The 14,678-nt window shown below is 41.8% G+C and overlaps 1 protein-coding gene across 4 annotated transcripts in view; it reads left to right on the plus strand.

The window, feature by feature from the left end:
* Nucleotides 1-5,312: 5,312 nt before the first annotated feature.
* The window catches only part of LOC306912158 (NXPE family member 4-like), a 40,102-nt gene continuing 30,736 nt past the window's right edge, over nucleotides 5,313-14,678 (plus strand). For all 4 annotated transcript variants that reach the window (XM_079488053.1, XM_079488051.1, XM_079488050.1 and 1 more), the window contains exons 1-2: nucleotides 5,313-5,441; nucleotides 5,530-5,594. In XM_079488053.1, coding sequence (XP_079344179.1) covers nucleotides 5,405-5,441; nucleotides 5,530-5,594 — 102 coding nt within the window. In that variant the 5' untranslated portion in view covers nucleotides 5,313-5,404. The remainder of the gene's footprint in view (nucleotides 5,442-5,529; nucleotides 5,595-14,678) is intronic.

Raw genomic sequence — 14,678 nt, forward strand, 5'->3', positions numbered from 1 at the left:
GCCTCCATTCCCCGTGCTGAAGACCCTCCCTCGAAAGCATGTCCGCTCCGCGGTTCAGATGACCGGGGATATGCGCTGCTCTGATAGAGAGTATATGCCGATCCGCCCACAGTAGGAGACCCGCCGCCTGTTTGAAAAGAGCTCCGGAACGGATCCCTCCCTGGCGATTTATGTACGAAACCACGGACATGTTGTCGGTGCGAATCAGAACATGTTTCTGCTCCAGCCTCGACTGGAAAGTATGAAGAGCAAGAGACATCGCCTTTAGTTCCAAGCGATTTATGTGCCATTTCCTCAGAGACTGTGACCAAAGGCCGGCATGCCCCATCCCGAGGACGATGCATCCGTCGTAACGACTGTGCGTCTCGTCACCAGCCCCAGGGGAACTCCCCGACTGAACATGCTCGGGTCGCGCCACGGACTCAGGGCGTCGAGGCAGCAGCGTGTAACCGGGACTCGCGCCCGACCCGAGGACCATACTCTCCATGAAACCCGAGCCTTCAGCCAGAACTGAAGCGGTCGCATGTGCAGAAGACCTAGGTGGCAGACCGCCGACGCCGATGCCATGAGACCCAAAACTGGAACTCCCTCAGGGGAACAGACCGGCCCAGCCTGAGCAAATGTAGAGCTGAAGAGATGGACTCCGTCCTCTCTGGGGAGAGACGAGCGCGCATCTCCACTGAGTCGAAACACCGCTGAAGCGGGGAGGTCTGCGCCTGAACTGCAGGGAGTACCCGTGTTCTATCACGTTTAGCAGCCAAAGAGAGATGCCTGGGATGGCTTTCCACGCGTCCAGAAACAGACATAACGGCCGAATCTGATCGGGGGTTACCGTCATCGGACCGTTTAGGGTAGCGCGCTGGCTCAGCGAGGCTAAATGCACTGGCGGGAAAATATCTTGCGCGTGAGACTCCAGCGGTCGCTCGTCCACGTGCTGTTTGGCGGGTCTCTGCGAGGAGTGAGGCGCGGATGAAGAGCGGGCTCTCCGAGACGGTTGGTAAGAGCGTCGAGGCAGCACGTGACTCATGGCCTTGGCGCGCTTTTGCGCCTCACCAAAACGCTCTACTACCGACTCCACGACGTCACCAAAGAGGCCGGAGGGAGTGATCGGTGCGTTGAGCAGGGACTTACGATCGGCGTCTTTTAGATCCGCCAGCGTAAGCTACAGATGACGGTGGAGGACGACCATAAACCCCATAGATCTGCCGATAGCCTGAGCGGTGCGTTTCGTAGCCATCAGCGCGAAGTCGGTCGCTGCCCTCAGATCCCGCGTAGCGTCCGTCTCCACGCTGCCGCTATCCAGCGACTGAAGGATCTTTGCCTGGAACACCTGCAGCACCGCCATAGTGTGCAAGGCGGAGGCGGCCTCGCCAGCGGATGCGTATGCCTTACCAGCGAGATGGGCGGTAAACCTCCACGGCTTCGAGGGCAGGCCTGGGTCCGAGCCCAGCGAGGATGCGGAAGGGCACAAATGAGCGGCGAGGGTCTCCTCGACGGGTGGCATGCGCACGTAACCGTGGGCCTCGGCCCCGACCACGTGGGCGAACATGGCCGGCTTAGCAGCGTGGACGCGCGCCGACTGAGGTGCTGACCACGTCTTCACCACGTGCTCGTGGACATCTGGGAAGAACGGCGAGCTCCTTTTCGACGTGGCCTGGCGGCGACTCGCCTGAAAGTACCAGGAGTCGAGCTTACTCTTCGCCGGCATCTCAGGTGGATCCCAGGTGATGTCGAGCTCGCTTACGGCTTTTTCGAGAACCCTGACGAACTCCTCGTGGAGGTCCGGGGTGCTCTCCGGATCTGGACGATCACGCTCCGATCCTGCCCAGTCCTTGCCCGAAGCTGATATGGACATGGAGTCATCGTCCTCCTCGACGCCGAAGGAAACGGCGTCCGCGATGGAAGGCGGAGGACGAAGGACCTCGTCGACGTAGAGGACTGGGGAATGAGGTGACGGCAGAGGACGGGGGCCCGGAGCCGGGTCGTCGCCGCCACCTCGTGGAGTGGGTGGACTCACCAGCGGCTCGTTGGCGGCAGTGAGCCTCGACCCTATGAGTCCACGAGCAATGTTCCTGCGAGTCCTCAAAACACGCGCCGGCAGGTCCGCACAGTGCGCGCAATCGGACTCGCAGAGTGCATCCTCCGCATGGGCAGGGCCCAGGCAGGCAATGCAGCGCTCGTGAGTATCCTGCGGGCCAATGGGGCCCGCGCAGAGACGACAGAAAGAAGCCATCGGATGCGGTGAAGAAGTATCCAGTTGCGTCTTCAACGATGGCAGCCTGAAAAGAAGATTCTGAGGATTGTCGTCACATGCACTGTAATTATACTGTCTAGACTCGTCAGTATTTGCATACTGTGCATGTCTTGCGACAATTGGCCAGTTTTTTAACTGGCGTTATCCTATAGGACTTCAGGAAAAGTGAAAAAGAGGAGGAGTTTCATATGCGGTCTCCGCAATGTCGAAGTGACCGCTCTCGAAAGGGAACTCTACAGTTGGTCCACATGTTGGGCAGTCACCACCCATTAACCATTTCAATGAGTGATTCCACAAATTGCACCGTGTTGATGTAAATGTCCATGCCATGGGAATCTGAGGGTCCCATAGGGTCAATAGCTGACTTAAGCTGCTCCATCTGCTCAGGATTCAGAGGGCTTTGCAGTATTGGAACAGTCACCCCAGTGTGTCCATTGTCTTGACGGCTGATGTCCTCCTCCCAGTCAATAACGCTTTACACGTGCCAGGAAAGCTGCAGGAAGATGCCTCCACCATGGGCTAAAAAAACTAAGGTTAGGCGTATAAAAAAAACGGTGGAGTGAACCAACTGAGGAGAGGGGGACAATGGTCCATATCAATGTGCTAAGTTAGTTAGATTTATCGGAATATGATATAGGCCTGCCCTAAGTTAATACTGTATCAAATATAAAGCTTGATTGTGATGAATAAAATTAGTTTATACAGTAGGCTAATTGGGGAATTATACAATATGTAGGGAATTTTTTGTTTTAGGGTGGTGTAAATAGTATTCAGTTTCTTTAGAGTACCTCAGAAAAGTCGTACGACCAGACTGTGAAAACACTACAGGACAGGCAAAAGTCTTGCTTTGAAAACCTTACTTAAGTGAAAGTAGTAGTGACATTCACCTAAACAATGAACAGTAAAAATAGTCCAAATGCAGTATAACGATCCCATCAGTGTTTCATAACCATGATGTTCCTGTATTATTGTTAAGCTGGATGTTGGATTTCAATGCTGTAACCTAGATGTTTAAGGTTTAGCTCATTTTATATGCTTCCATCTAGATAGATGGTTACATATTTATCTATAGGCTATAGTGTGTAGGTTGTTGCCAGTGTGTGATGCGTGGCACAACAATGGGCAGCAACGCAGTGACAGCTGAGGGAAAAGACAGTTTTGCCTGTAACTTCCCATACCTTAATTTAACATGAGATCTTCATTAAAGTGTGGTGATAAATGCTTGGCATGTTTATTCTTGAGTAAAAAAACACTATGGCAAAAGCCCTCAAATATGGACTAGATTGCACCAGAGAGGTTTAAGATGCTGAATCAACATACAGAAGAAAGCAATGTCACTATCCATGCGAATGGATGGTAATACAATTAAATCCAATGCTTGACGAATAAAATATCTATTTTGTGTGGGAATATAATAAAGACGCAAGTTCAAAAATCATAATAAATTTAATAACAATCAGGATAAAGCCATCAAGTTCTTAAAAGAACTCCAGCACAGAGAAACAAACACACAAAACACAGACACACAGCAGTTTGTCAGGTCTGGAAACAGATTGGGCCACCTCCGGTCCGGGTTCTCCGGTTCTGGGCACTTTCAACGATAGTACTGGGGTGCGATAAAGTTGTTCTTTAAATGTCCCGCAGCTACTTAGTCGATCGACAGCTTAGCCTACCTGACAACCCATCTTGCGTCGGTCGGTCCGCCCCTCCCCAGCGCTGTGACACCGGCAACGGTAAATGGCAGCGAGCCTAGCCAACCCATCCGAGAAGTATCAGCTCTTATTTTGAAAAGGGCTTATTGAGGGGCGTGACATCACATTGAGGGGGCGTGACATTACATTGAAGCAATACCCCTGATTGGCTGACTACGCGTGTGGTTCGTAATCACACACTCTGCGGAAAGATAGTGCCAAAAAGATCTGTAGACGTGTGCAGAGGGATCTGTGAATGCCCTGTGATCTGCAAACACAGATTCAACACTTGCATGCTGAGCTTTGCACAGAATGAGTAAGAATGTCTTTTTACAGTGCTTTGAAAATACAAGTTAGGCTGTGTTTGTTTGCAAATTGTGAGGAGGTTATTTGTAGATTTTTTAATGGAAAAAACAGCGAAAAAGTTGTGCCAAAATTCTTAAAACAAATGCAACACAATCTACAAACAAATAATGACCCTCATGCGCAGACAAATCACTTTGCATTTATTCAAATTCTGGTTGTCAAGTACAAGTCACTGATTTCTATTTGTGAATCATAAAGAGTTGGTTTGCGGATTGTAAATCTATTTGTAGGTCGCATTTTATATTTGAATGTCATGAAGAGTCTGTTTGTGGATTTTTTATCTATTTGTAGATCTTGTTTTACATTTGCGGATCATGAGGAGTTTGTTTGCAGATTTTTAATGTATTTGTAGATTGTGTTTTGTGTTTACAGGTTGTAATATCTATTTGTGACTTTTTTAGTATGTCCATTTTCAATGATTTAGGCATCAATTTACCCCCATAAATATAATCCAAAGGGATTAGATCCATGGGGAGACAGGAACAGGAAAAACACGTTAACATAAACAATACCAGACAATGAACAAGGACACAGATTGAGTATATATATATGGGTGATGAGCCTGATGCTGGGCAGGAGTGGGGATTACAGACACGAAACAGGTGCAGCAGCGCATGGCTAGTGAAGTCCATGAGGGAAACCGTGACAGAACTTTTCAAAAAGCCTAACGAAAAGCAGCTCTTCACGTTCTGACCTGCCTTACACCGCAATACCCGTGCAGAAGCTGTGGCGGTTGACATGATCTGTCAGTCACCTTCATTATCTTGCCAACTTGTCTTTCATTGGCGTGATGAAAGTCATAATGTCGTTTTTCTGATTTATAATAAATATCGGACTGTGGCCCCTTCATAACAAAAAGACTGGGGAAACGCTTCTCAGTCTCTTCAGTACATTAGATTTGACCCTTTAAAGACACTGTTACTAAGGTGACACTTTTAAATATAAGGCAAACTCCACCCCTTATACCTGGTAATATTGAGTGAATAGGACAAAGTCCAATCATTCTATAAACCTGCTTGTCCTCTGTATCGTTGCTGTATATGACTCATGAGAATTATTTTTTACAATTGTTTTATAAGCAAAAACATTAATCATGGTCATACCATCGACAAATAAATCGGATCCATCTGGTAAAGTAGCTGGGGGTTTATATGTGTGTTTTATTGCAGGTTTAAATGATTTACAGAGATTAACAAGTATATTTCTGTGTATCATCAGTTTACAGGTTAGGACGTCTTCATGTGTTTCTTCTGGCATGCTTTATTTGTTCGTCAACATATCTGGTAAGTTTAATAAAAAAGATTTTAGGCGTTTACGGGAAGGGCAGGTTAATAGGCCTATGCAAAATCAATATTGATGCCAACAATAGCCTACTTGGCAAAATAATGCTGTTTTTTACAATTATGATAATCTTGATAATTGTCGATATGTGCTCCCAAAAAATATGTTTTACCTGTGGTTTGTTTTTCAATTAAATTTAGATTCATATCATTTTCGTTTTTCATTAATGCTAATGCTGCATTTCTAAGGTTGACTCTGTCAAGCCAACATACTGTTCTTGTACTTAAACTTATTTTGTTGGCTTGACGTGTTTTTTCGTGTATGTTTGTTCGTCTGGTGGCGATTGTGGTTATACGCTCTCGTGCTGCATTTGTCTAGTGGTTTGACTGTAGGCCTATAGTGGTTTAGCTTTTGTTGAAACTAGTAACTTTGTATTAGCACATATTGTACTATTGCGCTTTTATGACATATCGCTTATTGCTCCCCGAACTCTTTGTAAGTCGCTTTGGATAAAAGCATCTGCTAAAAGTAAATGTATAGCCAAATGCAGTATAGATGTGGGCTGCGGGTAAATATGTCCACAAACTGCCGTGCTTGACATTTTGCCCTGTGTCACGAAAGTGGTGAATTGAGTATGAGGAGGAAAATAGCGCCCCCTGCGGGTGTTTATTTTAATTTTCTTTTTTTGGTTTAAGTTTGTGAAAATGACCGTGTGAAGTTAACTTAATAGAACTTGTTCATAATAAAGATTTAATATTTTTCTATATAATTTCTGTTTTCGTTCATGCGTACTGCACCCTTGACAATAAATCTGTGTACTGGTTACTAAACGTTCTCCTAACATTAGTTTTTGGTTCCCTTTTGGTTATTGTTTTGAGCAACCAGAAAATAACCAGATAACAATATTCCCTAATGGTTCTTTTTTGCAACCAGAACATAATCAGAAAATAACGTTCAATTGTTCTTCTTTTTGTTTTATTAAAAAACGTACATATTTGAGAGTAAACCTATATTTTCGATTGATTTGACTGAAAGTCGGGGCTTTTGATTGTTATATCTAAGTTACAGCCGCGCTATACTTCTGTGGTGAGACAAGAATATTGTTAGCCTGAAGATAATTAAATGTTTATTATTCTGTCAGTATAAATCTGATTTAAATATTGTGTTTAAGTCACTGGTTATTTTATTTCAATATCTATAATGTCTGATTAGACATTAGAAATTATACTCTGCGGTTTAAATCGAAAACTATGCTACTTCAGTAATGAAAAAAATATTTTTTAGGCTAAAAGAATAATCTAATGCATGATTTTCATCCTCCATATTGTGTGGGATGATTTATATTCATTAGATTAGACAAGCGATGGATAAAAGAACAGCATGAATGTATTTATTACTGACGTGTAGTGAGGCCAAACGGACCCGAGACAGATATTATAAACTAACGTTTAAAGGTTTGTATTTGGTTAGTTTTACGGAAATAAATCGTCAGCGTAACGATCTCAGAGGACGTGGTTGGCTGGACTGACACAGGCTTTTATTCTTAATTCACAATAGAGTTAGCAAAGAAGGTAATTCACAACAACTCAGGTGGCTGTTTCTCCAACAGCGCTGCGAGTAGTCAGTTATGGTTCGAAGTCCGGGTAGAGCTTTCCAAGCTGATATAGTTCCTCACTGTAGAGCCCGTCGTCAGTCCGTCTCTCTCTCCCCGGTTCTCTTCACCCTTATATCCGGTCTCCCCGCGCCCTTACTGAAACGAGATACAGATGTTGATTGTTTGCAGATGCCCCACTGACTCACCGCTTGTCTCCCGGCTCTCTCTCCCGCTGCGGACCTCGCTAAACCACGCCCCCTCGCCACAGTTAGTTTCATGGTTTCAATAACATTAGCGGAACGTTCCCTTAACGTTAATTTTTGGTTTCCAGAACGTTATGGGAACCAGAAACTAACGTAGTATTTCCATAAAGAAAACAACCCTAGAAAATAACGTTCTGGTAACCAAAAAATAACGTTAGGGGAATATTCTGAGAACCAAACATTTTTGTTGCGGGATCCTTGCAACATCATTTTATGTTAAACGCTAAAACGAAATGAGATGGATAACCGAATATAGATCGCTCTCTAAAATTTGCTCCGCCGACTTCACTATTGACTTCCTGATGTGACTGCCCACACATGAGGTTTGTGGAAAACGTGGCCTCGGGGTTAGAGCGCCTGTTTCCTATGCCAGATCTATGGTTTGTACTTTGAACACACCGCTGTGATTCAGGTAGAACCGGTTACACATGTCGGCACAGGTAAAGCTCGTTTTAGAGTTTTGACACAAACCATTTATTTAAACTTTTAAAGAAAAGGTGAGTTAATAATAAACAAATATCACATGTGAAAGGTAGACATTTTCCTTCACAACTCCTTCCTGGTGGAACATTCTTCTTAACTCGGCCTAGTCAACCACATCTCTCACAACCTTCAAAAAAAATACTTAAAACCCATCTCTTCTGTGAATACTTGACAGACAAATGATAAAAAACTAACCCTCTCTCTTCTCTCAACAAGTAGTGGTTTAGCTTTTGTTGAAACACCTATCGTACTATTGCTCTTTTATGACATATCGCTTATTGCTCCCTCAACTCTTTGAAGTCGCTTTGCATAAAAGCGTCTTTTAAATGACTAAATGTAAATGTAATTGTGGAAAATACAGCGCTTTTTATCTTAAATCGTGTATACACATTAGGCCTTGTGTTATTTGGAGAAATTATCTAATTGCTATTTTTTTTGACAGACATTACCATTGCGATTTAATTGTCAAATCAAGCTTCAGCTCAATATTGTCAATAGTGTGCAGCACCGTATGAGTATTCCTAGTTTACACCGTTACGTTGTGACGACGTACCTGGACCAGACCATATTCATTGCCAAGGCTTAAGCACAATATAGATGATTTAAAACAGATATTTATTGACAGTGATAATAAAAACTTTGTTTAGGATTAACATTATATTCATGTCTTATCACATAAGTTAAGCAGGTTAGAAACAACAATCAAAAGCTCTCAAAACCTCAGCCCTGAGTTAAAATCTGCTGTCTGGCTATCGCTGTCATGGTGGTGCTGGTGGCACTGGTTTGCTGCTGAGATGGTGCGATAACAGCTGACCTCGAGTTGGCATGATTTGCCGCGACATGTGTAGTGCTGCTAGCATCGCAAAACAACGAAATAGGGATGTTGTTGGCATCGCTGATAGTCCAACAAAGAACTCAATACACATTTTACTTCTACGTCATTGCTATCAACTCCGACTCACTGTTAGCACCGTATATATTTTTAAACTAGGCTAGATGAAGATAAAACATGGAGACACAAATATTAAGCAAAATATGGAAACTCATTATATATTGTGGTGGTGATGAAAAATTTACTACTAAGTCAAATTGCGTTTGTAACCTTTTACTACCTTTAAAGGGCCATAATTGTGGTAGATTATTTTTACTACCGCGCGGACACCCTGTAAAGAGTATTATGATATACCGCGGTCAAGCCAGCCGCAGTTCGAAAATACACGGTCAAGCCAGCCGCCGTTTGATTCATTATGCGCCCATACTTCGTAAACTACGGTACTTTCTAGAAACACCGCTTTAAAAGCTTTATTTAAATGCGGATCGTCTGTGTGTCTCCTCAATATTATATATTGCGTTTTACGTTTAGAATATGTCGTTTTTGTAGTAATTTATGTATTTTTTCGGAATGTTTGCATTATAATTTCTGTAGGCTAAAGTAGGCCTACTTTATTGTAAAAACAATGTGTTCAAAACAAGTTTAGTGGTTTTCATACACGATTTCTAATAAGTTTCACAAACGGATGGTCTCTTCCTGTAGGGGGCATCCCACACTATGTGCACACCATATATGGTCTCATTTTACTGAAGCATTTGGGAGAAATGGTCATTTTTTCACTTTAAATGCCTATAGAAACTTGATTTCTAATAAGTTTCACAAACGGATGGTCGGACTCTGTAGGGGGCATCCCACAGTATATGCACACCATATATGGACTCATTTTACTGTAGCATTTGGGAGAATTTGTCATTTTTCCACTTTAAATGCCTATAGAAACATGATTTCTAATAAGTTTCACAAACGGATGGTCGGACTCTGTAGGGGGCATCCCACAGTATATGCACACCATATATGGACTCATTTTACTGTAGCATTTGAGAGAAATTGTAATTTTTCCAACTTAAATGCCTATAGAAACATGATTTCTAATAAGTTTCACAAACGGATGGTCGGATCCTGTAGGGGGCATCCCACAGTATATGCACACAATATATGGCCTCATTTTACTGTAGCATTTGAGAGAAATTGTAATTTTTCCACTTTAAATGCCTATAGAAAGATGATTTCTAATAAGTTTCGCAAGCGGATGGTCGGATCCTGTAGGGGGCATCCCACACTATATGCACACCATATATGGACTTATTTTACTGTAGCATTTGGGAGAAATTGTCATTTTTCCAATTTAAATGCCTATAGAAACATGATTTCCAATAAGTTTCACAAACGGATGGTCTCTTCCTGTAGGGGGCATCCCGGACTATATACACACCATATATGGACTCATTTTACTGTAGCATTTGGGAGAAATTGTCATTTTTCCACTTTAAATGCCTATAGAAACATGATTTCTAATAAATTTCACAAACGGATGGTCGGATCCTGTAGGGGGCATCCCTAAGTATATGCACACAATATATGGCCTCATTTTACTGTAGCATTTGAGAGAAATTGTAATTTTTTCACTTTAAATGCCTATAGAAACATGATTTCTAATAAGTTTCACAAACGGATGGTCGGATCCTGTAGGGGGCATCCCACAGTATATGCACACCATATATGGACTCATTTTACTGTAGCATTTGAGAGAAATTGTAATTTTTTCACTTTAAATGCCTATAGAAACATGATTTCTAATAAGTTTCACAAACGGATGGTCGGATCCTGTAGGGGGCATCCCACAGTATATGCACACAATATATGGACTCATTTTACTGTAGCATTTGGGAGAAATTGTAATTTTTCCAATTTAAATGCCTATAGAAACATGATTTCTAATAAGTTTCACAAACGGATGGTCGGATCCTGTAGGGGGCATCCCACAGTATATGCACACAATATATGGCCTCATTTTACTGTAGCATTTGAGAGAAATTGTAATTTTTCCACTTTAAATGCCTATAGAAAGATGATTTCTAATAAGTTTTGCAAGCGGATGGTCGGATCCTGTAGGGGGCATCCCACACTATATGCACACCATATATGGACTTATTTTACTGTAGCATTTGGGAGAAATTGTCATTTTTCCAATTTAAATGCCTATAGAAACATGATTTCCAATAAGTTTCACAAACGGATGGTCTCTTCCTGTAGGGGGCATCCCACACTATATACACACCATATATGGACTCATTTTACTGTAGCATTTGGGAGAAATTGTCATTTTTCCACTTTAAATGCCTATAGAAACATGATTTCTAATAAGTTTCACAAACGGATGGTCGGATCCTGTAGGGGTCATGCCACAGTATATGCACACAATATATGGCCTCATTTTACTGTAGCATTTGAGAGAAATTGTAATTTTTTCACTTTAAATGCCTATAGAAACATGATTTCTAATAAGTTTCACAAACGGATGGTCGGATCCTGTAGGGGGCATCCCACAGTATATGCACACAATATATGGCCTCATTTTACTGTAGCATTTGAGAGAAATTGTAATTTTTTCACTTTAAATGCCTATAGAAACATTATTTCTAATAAGTTTCACAAACGGATGGTCGGATCCTGTAGGGGGCATCCCACACTATATACACACCATATATGGACTCATTTTACTTTAGCATTTGGAAGAAATTGTCATTTTTCCACTTTAAATGCCTATAGAAACATGATTTCCAATAAGTTTCACAAACGGATGGTCGGATCCTGTAGGGGGCATCCCACAGTATATGCACACAATATATGGCCTCATTTTACTGTAGCATTTGAGAGAAATTGTAATTTTTTCACTTTAAATGCCTATAGAAACATGATTTCTAATAAGTTTCACAAACGGATGGTCGGATCCTGTAGGGGGCATCCCACAGTATATGCACACCATATATGGACTCATTTTACTGTAGCATTTGAGAGAAATTGTAATTTTTTCACTTTAAATGCCTATAGAAACATGATTTCTAATAAGTTTCACAAACGGATGGTCGGATCCTGTAGGGGGCATCCCACACTATATACACACCATATATGGACTCATTTTACTGTAGCATTTGGGAGAAATTGTCATTTTTCCACTTTAAATGCCTATAGAAACATGATTTCCAATAAGTTTCACAAACGGATGGTCGGATCCTGTAGGGGGCATCCCACAGTATATGCACACCCTATATGGACTCATTTTACTGTAGCATTTGAGAGAAATTGTAATTTTTTCACTTTAAATGCCTATAGAAACATAATTTCTAATAAGTTTCACAAACGGATGGTCGGATCCTGTAGGGGGCATCCCACAGTATATGCACATAATATATGGCCTCATTTTACTGTAGCATTTGAGAGAAATTGTCATTTTTGAAATTTAAATGCCTATAGAAACATGATTTCCAATAAGTTTCACAAACGGATGGTCTCTTCCTGTAGGGGGCATCCCACACCATATACACACCATATATGGACTCATTTTACTGTAGCATTTGGGAGAAATTGTCATTTTTCCAATTTAAATGCCTATAGAAACATGATTTCCAATAAGTTTCACAAACGGATGGTCGGATCCTGTAGGGGGCATCCCACAGTATATGCACATAATATATGGCCTCATTTTACTGTAGCATTTGAGAGAAATTGTAATTTTTCCACTTTAAATGCCTATAGAAACATGATTTCTAATAAGTTTCACAAACGGATGGTCGGATCCTGTAGGGGGCATCCCACACTATATGCACACCATATATGGACTTATTTTACTGTAGCATTTGGGAGAAATTGTCATTTTTCCAATTTAAATGCCTATAGAAACATGATTTCCAATAAGTTTCACAAACGGATGGTCTCTTCCTGTAGGGGGCATCCCACACTATATACACACCATATATGGACTCATTTTACTGTAGCATTTGGGAGAAATTGTCATTTTTCCACTTTAAATGCCTATAGAAACATGATTTCTAATAAGTTCCCCAAAGGATGGTCGGATCCTTTAGGGGGCATCCCACAGTATATGCACACAATATATGGCCTCATTTTACTGTAGCATTTGAGAGAAATTGTCATTTTTCCACTTTAAATGCCTATAGAAACATGATTTCCAATAAGTTTCACAAACGGATGGTCGGATCCTGTAGGGGGCATCCCACAGTATATGCACACCCTATATGGACTCATTTTACTGTAGCATTTGGGAGAAATTGTCATTTTTCCAATTTAAATGCCTATAGAAACATGATTTCCAATAAGTTTCACAAACGGATGGTCTCTTCCTGTAGGGGGCATCCCACACTATATACACACCATATATGGACTCATTTTACTGTAGCATTTGAGAGAAATTGTCATTTTTCCAATTTAAATGCCTATAGAAACGTGATTCCTAATAAGTTTCACAAACGGATGGTCTCTTCCTGTAGGGGGCATCCCACACTATATACACACCATATATGGACTCATTTTACTGTAGCATTTGGGAGAAATGGTGATTTTCCCAATTTAAATGCCTATAGAAACGTGATTTCTAATAAGTTTCACAAACAGATGGTCTCTTCCTGTAGGGGGCATCCCACAGTATATGCACACCATATATGGACTCATTTTACTGTAGCATTTGGGAGAAATGGCGATTTTCCCAATTTAAATGCCTATAGTATAGAAACGTGATTTCTAATAAGTTTCACAAACAGATGGTCTCTTCCTGTAGGGGGCATCCCACAGTATATGCACACCATATATGGACTCATTTTACTGTAGCATTTGGGAGAAATGGTGATTTTCCCAATTTAAATGCCTATAGTATAGAAACGTGATTTCTAATAAGTTTCACAAACAGATGGTCTCTTCCTGTAGGGGGCATCCCACAGTATATGCACACCATATATGGACTCATTTTACTGTAGCATTTGGGAGAAATGGCGATTTTCCCAATTTAAATGCCTATAGAAACGTGATTTCTAATAAGTTTCACAAACAGATGGTCTCTTCCTGTAGGGTGCATCCCATACTATATGCACACAATATATGAACTTATTTTACTGTAGCATTCGAGGGAAATTGTAATTTATCCTATTTAAATGCCTATAGAAACTTGATTTCTATTAAGTTTCACAAACGGATGGTCGGTTCCTGTAGGGGGCATTCCACACTATATGCACAAATAATTATTATTGTGACTTTTTTTCGGCCCGTAACTAGTCGTAACAAATCGTCTGGCTTATTGAGGAATGGTGAGCTATGACCTTTATAAGCGATCAGGCGTTGGGGGTATGATAGGGGGGCAAAAACTCGCCCCAAAAATCCCATTGACTTAACTCTACGACAAATTTCAGCGGGTCGTAGCTCCGAGCGAGAATTTCGTTGAGATACATGCTGGTAACGACATTTGAAGAGGCTGGCAGGCCCTGTAAGAACATACCTCACAATGGGTTGTAAGTTGCACCCCTGGGGCGTGGGAGCACCCCCAAAAAGCCCCACTGACTATAATGGATGCCCATATAAGGAGTTAAAATGTCCCGCATGATATAACTTAGCAGTACCAGGCAAAGAATCATCATCCCAGGAACTTCAAAAAGATATGAAGCCACGCCCATAGCAACCATTTACATGGACTTAGTAACCGATCCTATAGACTTCCATTATAAATGGCCCACATTGATATCTTGTCCACACAGTGTCGTAGAGACAAGGGGTGGTCTCATTTGACTCAGGCATTCAATTAATCTGTCACAGGATCATTGTGAAGCTTTTAAGCCACGCCCATTGCAACCAAATAGGTTTACTTATTTTACAAGATGTATATCTCTGCATCAGAACATCGTAGAGA

This window comes from Barbatula barbatula (assembly GCF_947034865.1).
Source record: "Barbatula barbatula genome assembly, chromosome: 23".
Classification (NCBI taxonomy): Eukaryota; Metazoa; Chordata; class Actinopteri; order Cypriniformes; family Nemacheilidae; genus Barbatula; species Barbatula barbatula.